Source organism: Hippoglossus stenolepis, chromosome 14 (assembly GCF_022539355.2).
Source record: "Hippoglossus stenolepis isolate QCI-W04-F060 chromosome 14, HSTE1.2, whole genome shotgun sequence".
In the NCBI taxonomy this organism is placed as follows: Eukaryota; Metazoa; Chordata; class Actinopteri; order Pleuronectiformes; family Pleuronectidae; genus Hippoglossus; species Hippoglossus stenolepis.
This window is the reverse complement of record NC_061496.1, coordinates 16,513,712-16,520,717: the sequence shown is the minus strand read 5'-3', so window position 1 is coordinate 16,520,717 and position 7,006 is coordinate 16,513,712. Positions and strand designations below refer to the sequence as shown.

General features: G+C 39.4%; 1 protein-coding gene across 1 annotated transcript; it reads left to right on the top strand.

The window, feature by feature from the left end:
• Nucleotides 1–2,604: 2,604 nt before the first annotated feature.
• On the top strand, nt 2,605–4,451 carry xcr1a.1 (chemokine (C motif) receptor 1a, duplicate 1). The gene is made up of 2 exons (XM_047342797.1): nt 2,605–2,741; nt 2,888–4,451. The coding sequence occupies exon 2, from the start codon at nt 2,898–2,900 to the stop codon at nt 3,918–3,920; it is 1,023 nt and encodes a 340-aa protein (XP_047198753.1). The 5' UTR covers nt 2,605–2,741; nt 2,888–2,897; the 3' UTR covers nt 3,921–4,451.
• The last annotated feature ends 2,555 nt before the right edge of the window (nt 4,452–7,006 follow it).

The following is a 7,006-nucleotide window of genomic DNA, read 5'->3' as shown; positions in this document are numbered from 1 at the left end:
TGATTGACAAGTGTGTTATCCAATGACAGAGTCACAAATCGTCCTTGAGCCAATGGCTTTGGGGCAGGTGGGCGGGACCATGAAGCGGGATAGTGTGGTTGCAGGAGCAGAGTAAACAGAGGTGTCATGTGACCAATGACAGCTCTTAATACGTGACCCACTTTACTTCTTTGTTTTAGTGACAGTTGATCATTATCATTTCAATGGAACTGTACGTTTCTCCCTGTTGAGATTATAACTGCAGCCACATAGAGAGCTAGCACTGGCCTGTGAAGCCTCTGGGTTAAATAGTGAGACACACATAATGTCCGACATGAGCAGGACAGATGTTAAAGTATGTGAGTGCTCAGCCTCTGGAAACAGCTGTATGTTTCTGTTGATCTAACTTTGTCAAGTCTGAGAAAACACCTCAAATATAGACTCTTTAAAAAGCCAGTGTTATAAACTAGGGCATCTGCTGTGTCACAGACATGTATTAACCAGGCAGAGAGGGTCTGATGAGAGGCTGTTCCAGGGCCGGCCCTGGCAATGTTGGAGCCCTAGGCGAGATTTCATACTGGTAAAAAAAAGTAATATTTTTTAACAATAACTTTACTTTACTACATCTAAAAGGAACAGGTAGTTTGACTGAAGGCTCTAACATGGATCCCTGCAAAGCCTCTATCGACCTCCATCAACAAAACAGGGAATAATAATTATTCTATTGCACCAAATCAGTTCCTATGGGATTTTATTTCTTTTTAGATGAATAACGTAAAAATAGTCTACACATGAGAGAAAACAAACATATGTACGGGTTAACTGTATGTGTACATGTATGATCCACAGATGAGACATCACTGTGAACAAGTGTCACGGTTATTTTTATAATTCTTTCTCATTGCCCATTAAAATATCGAATCTAAAAATGATCAACTTTGTAACATAGTCTATTCATTTATTGATTCTTGAATAAATTTGTAAATAAATGCATTAATGCATGTGTTTTTCTCAAATTTGTATGAATTAATGAAATGATTTATTACCATTTCCTTGTCACTTGTGCTCTTCCATGGAACTCAGTGTGTCACTTTACACGATCATTTCATTCCCCCACCCTTCTGCATGGAACGAATCCAAGGTGTGTCTCAGACAATACAGCTTTCAGTTCCTGGACTATTTTTAGAGCTGTTTGTTTTGAAAACTAATATTCAGGTTCCTTGTAAGAAACTTGTGAGACTCCGTTGTGTCCCCGGGGTTAGAGGACGATGGTGTGACGTTACTGCATTGGTTAAAGTATGTATCACGTCATGATACATACTTTAATGATAAATCAGCCTCTTGTGATTTTGCGCCCTAGGCAACCGCCTATGTCGCCTATGCCAGGAGCCGCCCCTGGGCTGTTCATTTGGTTGCGTGCGTGTATGTGTGCGTGCGTATTTGTTTCTCATGCGTATATGAACATTTTGAAACTGCAACACTAAAGCTGCAGAAGTATCTCAAGTCTCATTTCTCTATTTCTAAAGTCTCATATGTGTCGGTTTATCCAAACTAAAAAAAATAAAAAAAAACACATACAGTATTTCTTCTAGAGCCTGACTGATATGGATATTTGGGGTGTCCATGCCACTACTACTTAAAAATTTATGAATTTAATTTTCATGTGCATCGACGTTTAATTTTACCTGCAGATCATGGTTTTCTCCCATTTACAAAATTTCACACGATTCACATTATATGCTTAACATAATACTGATGAGTATGTTTATCTCAGGAAGAGCCATACTGATTATTAGGGGCTTGTGCAGAAACTGATATTAAGTAGTAAAATTATATACAGTTACTACCAATACCGAAAAATAACTATCAATAAAAAGAAAACACAATACAACCAAATATATTGATCTTGAATTAAGAAGATACATATTTTTTATATAAAATAAAAGTAGGCTATTCGTATTTGTGCATATCAACAAACAATGCTGAACAATTGAACAACCAATATACTGGTCAGGCTCTGATTCTATAACTAACCTCTAGTTGCATCTAGCCATGCTGATCCTGAGTTTATTTAAAATATAGTCTATACAGTAGCTGCCATTGTTTAAAAAGTCTAGGTAAGCTGATCACTGCATTTTATGTAGTTTATATCTCACTAATTACAGGGACAGTGTTTGTTGAAAGGTATGTTTCTGTTGATTTATTTTTGATGCTGTGGGCATCACAAACAAAATGATGTCTCCAATACAAAGAGGTAATGGCAGCAGAAATCCCTCAAAGGGGGATCTCAACAAAATATATGTAAGGATCCATGGGTATCAAACAGGGTTCAAATAAAGAAGTTCTGTTGTCAATGATGTGTCTGAAAGATGTAAGAAATCTAGTGAGTTATCCTTGAGTTAGTTATTCCCAAGGTTAGAATGAGGCTCAAGTTATTTTGTAATGTTGGGTATGTCCTTTAAAATATTAATGTAGTCTGAATAAAGTGAAATCTTGTGAAATTATGAATCTTGCCGGACCCTCTCAGGATCTTACCTCCGGATTTATTCTAGTATCGTGTCCTCTTTGGTTTGATGATGAAAAAAATAGAACAACACATCAGCTGAGCTGCTGAAAGTAAAGCCGATCTGGTTAACGGACCAGAATTGGGAACCGAAAATATCCCTTGTCACAACACTATAACAGCTGCAGCTTTTTGAGTTCTCTTTCTAATAGAGAGAACGCATCACTTCCAACAACATCCTAGTCCCATCTAAAAGGAGGTAGGTCATTTATTTGCTTTACAACATATCAGAAGTGCATCCTACCTAAGTATCGACTCCGTCACTTGTTGGCTGCAAAACTGAAATTAATCCTGTGTTAATCAAGATGACGCCTGTAATACTATATTTCTTTTTGTATGTTTCAGTTGACCAGTAATGTACAAGTCCTTCAATGAGAGCCAATATGACAGTGACTATGACAGTGACGATGACTTACTCTGTGAAAAAGACAATGTGGTCAGATTTGGATCCTACATCATCCCTGTTTTCTTCTCTGTGGTGATCACACTGAGCCTCACAGGAAACATTCTTGTCCTTGTGATCCTGGCTCTGTATGAGAACCTCAAGTCCCTCACCAACATCTTCATCCTCAACCTGGCCATCTCTGACCTCGTCTTCACCACCGGCCTCCCGTTCTGGGCCATCTACCACATCTGGGGGTGGTTATTTTCAAATATTCTCTGCAAAATCGTGACTTTTGTCTTCTTCATTGGGTTCTACAGCAGCATCCTCTTCCTGACCATCATGACCATCTACAGGTACCTTGCGGTGGTCCACCCTCTCTCCGACCTGAGGATCCAAAAACTCAGCACTGGTATTTTCCTGTCCCTCCTAATGTGGATGATGAGTATTGGAGCAGCCATGCCGTCCCTGCTCTACAGCTCCGTCATCTCGATCCCCCACAAGGATACACACTCCCTGGGCTGTGAATACGAATCCATCCTGTGGAAAAGCATCGCTGTCTTCCAGCAGAATATTTTCTTCTTGGTTGCTTTTGTGGTGATTGGTTTCTGCTACATCCGGATACTCGGAAAAATCTCACAAACGAGATCCCACACGAAGAACAGAGCAGTGAAGCTGGTCTTCTGCATCGTGGCAGTATTCTTCATCGGCTGGGTGCCGTACAACGTGGTGATATTTCTGAGGACCCTGGATGAAAACTTGGTCCCACCGTTTGACGACTGTGAAGTCAGCATCCAGCTCGATTATGCGTTCCATGTGTGTCGGCTCATTGCTTTCTCCCACTGCTGCCTCAACCCTGTCTTTTATGCATTTGTTGGTGTGAAGTTCAGGAGCCATCTGAAGTCAATGCTGCAGGAAATGTTCAGTCGGAAAAGTCCAGTCGAGGAGCCGCAGGTCAGAATGCAAAACCTCATCTCACACGGATCACTGTACTAGTTACTGACCAAGCATAATGTTTTGTAGCATTTTTTTTAAAGCATTAAAAAGTGTGCATTTGGGCAAATCTACTAATTTGTTGCCGTTTGTAAAAAGCTGTAATCAAAATCAAAATTTCATGATTTATTAATAAATGTGTGTATCAGTGTTAAACATTTGTCTTAACATATAGTTTGTATGGGATGCAACTTTAAGTTTTGTGTGTCACGGGATAAATAACTGGAAGTGAAGCCACTGTAGCAAATATCCTCACAGTGCGAATACTTTTTTATTAGAATTATAGGTTTTCATCTATTTACTTTTTGGGGCTAATTTCATATAATGTATCCTTTTATAGCTAAATCTTGTTTTTGGATTACATATATTGTAATTATGTAAGTGCTTCATTAAACACCCCTGTTGTGATACAAATATGCTGGTATGTTAAAAGTCTATTTAATCCTCACATTTCTGTTATTTCATACGTAGATTTGTGTAGAATAGAACTTAATTACGTCAAACTAAAATAAAATAAATGTTTCGTATTTCTCTTATTGATTATAAAATTGATTTATTTTGAGTTGACAGTTGATTTGAAATATTCAATAGGGAACAGTTTTTTTCTTTCTAATGGCATCGCTGAGTTGGATCTGTTTTGTGCGTGGTGCCATCAGCAGTGCATATTGGATTATATCAACAGGAACAACTACTTATTTAAGACATCTCTTAGATGTATCATCAGATGTACCCTGAAAATTGTATCACTGATTACACTCATTATAGCATACTTACTTATTGTAAGTTCCTAGGTTTTTTTCCCTTCAACTCCTGCCCAACTTGCAATGGCCTGGTACAAGAACCCCAAAGGACGCACGGGACAACTCTTTCCAACACAGCTCTATTTATTTTTCCTTATTTGTTAGTTGTTTGCTGGTTGGTTCATCAGGTTGAAAACCTTCAAAACACAAAAAGAACAAGAAGTTATACAAATATTTTTCAAATAACTTCAATCCAATAAATAAAGTAAATATGTTTTTACAGTGTACGTAAATGAATGAATGTAAACAATATTCAAACACCTATATAAATTGAACAAATAACTAAGTACACTTACTACCAAACTTATATGCATGCAGCCTGTATGCTGTGCCTGTGTGCTGTGTGCTGCTGGTTCTTATTTCACAATTCGTCAAACAAGACACCCTAACATTCATGACGATAGCAGCGCTTCCAATATTAAATCATCAAAATAAAGGTCTTGCTACAGTACCAGCGGCTTCTTTGGCTGTACCATGAGCTGAATCCTCTCTCCTGCCTCTCTCTCTCTCTGCTGAGACGTTTGCTGAGAGTCCTTCCATCCGCAGGTGTTCCAACTCAAGTCATAATGAGCAGCCTGCACTGGCCTGCTGGTGGTGCATTATGGGACTTGAAGTTTTTTAGGCAAAGTTCATCATTTTGCCTCGACACTTATATAAGGCAAATCTATTCAAGCTACAATTTATGATTCTATAATTATACTAAGCCTGATGTATTTATAGGAGAGATTTTCTTAAAAGGGACTTAGTCCTTTTAGAAAAAGGTGTAACCTCTGCACCACTGAGTGAAACTATCCCGATTTGCATTTGTAAAGATCACAATTTTGTCATTTACATGTGAACACATTTTGTCCCGAGATATGAGAAGAGCCGGTCTCGGTTTGGTTCAACAAGTATTTATTTAGAAGCAATGAAAAGGTACAGCATAGCTGTGGGCACTCAATGCACAGCCGCGGCCATCTAGTAGCACGGGGTAGTCAAGAGTCGCGCCGAACGGACGGCGGGTGCAATACTCATAATAGTAGGTACAACTTCATTGGTCAATAACGAGGGGGAGTCTCCATGGTTTAGACTTGGCTCTCCCTAGCTGGTGCGCAGGCGTGGTCCCAGCCTCTTGGCACTGGAATCTGCGAATGATGAGGAGCCGCTCCCAGTTTCGCCCCTCCTTTGACAGTTGCTGGGCAAATCTTCACATTCTGACAGTGTTTGGTTTTGTGTTTTAATAACAAGCCTTGACTCTGTGTTTATACGGTGTTGTTGTTCATTGGAGTGAGGAACATTGTGTTCCTGCTTTAACGGTTGTATGTTCTGTGTGTGTAAGCATGCGCATTTTCCAGACAAAACAACGCCTTTCCTATCTGCCCTTCAGAACCTGGGGCAGCTGCTTGAATTGTTTCTAAGGCGTAGGTTACAGTTTCTTTATGAGCACAGTGCATTCATGTATGTGTGATGTTGAATAAAGCTAAGGGAGGTTGGCTGTAATATGAAAAAGGTTAGGTATGAGAACAAGTTAAAGTACAGTGTATTGTATGCCACGGATTACAGTCTCCACAAGACACGCACAGTGAGATCAGAGCTCGTTCACGTGAAGCAGCCGGTCAGGGACAAACAAGATACAGTGTTCAAAAACCAAGTTGAAAAGAAAGTACGATGAAGCCTGTCTTGCTCTTGGGTTCACAGTGAATGAAGGAGGACATGAGGAGAGACCAGTGTGTATTTTAGGTCTGAAAACTCTATGAGACCCAACAAATTAAGAAGACACTTAGAAACATTACACCCCAGTCACATGCATGAGTTCTTTTTGGTTGAGCTTTATCATCTTTGTAACAAAGATGATCATTTTCTCTATTTTTGAAAAAGTACAGACTGATGGAGGAATGTAGTGATACATGTCACCAAAAGTACTTCAATTAAGTTGAATTTCAGCAAAGTTATTGCACTATTTTTTGAAAAAAGCGACAAATGTCACAAAAAGTTGTTTGAAAAAGGTTTTTTATTTGCACATCAGAAATTCCTGAAAGTAATGTGAATTTAATGTTCATGTGTATGTTATGTAAATACACATGTTAAACTTGGCCCATTTTGTCAGCATTTTGTTGGGGCAGGGGAGCGGGTGGGGCATGAAAAATATTCTAGCTCCAAAGTGGGGCATGACAGAAAAAGTTTGAGAACCACTGCTGTAAATACATGCTGCACAACGTCAGGAGAATCCGCCCCCTTCTCACTCAGAAGGCGGCGCAGGTTCTAGTCCAGGCTCTTCACTGGTTACCAGTGGCTGCCCGCATCCGTTTC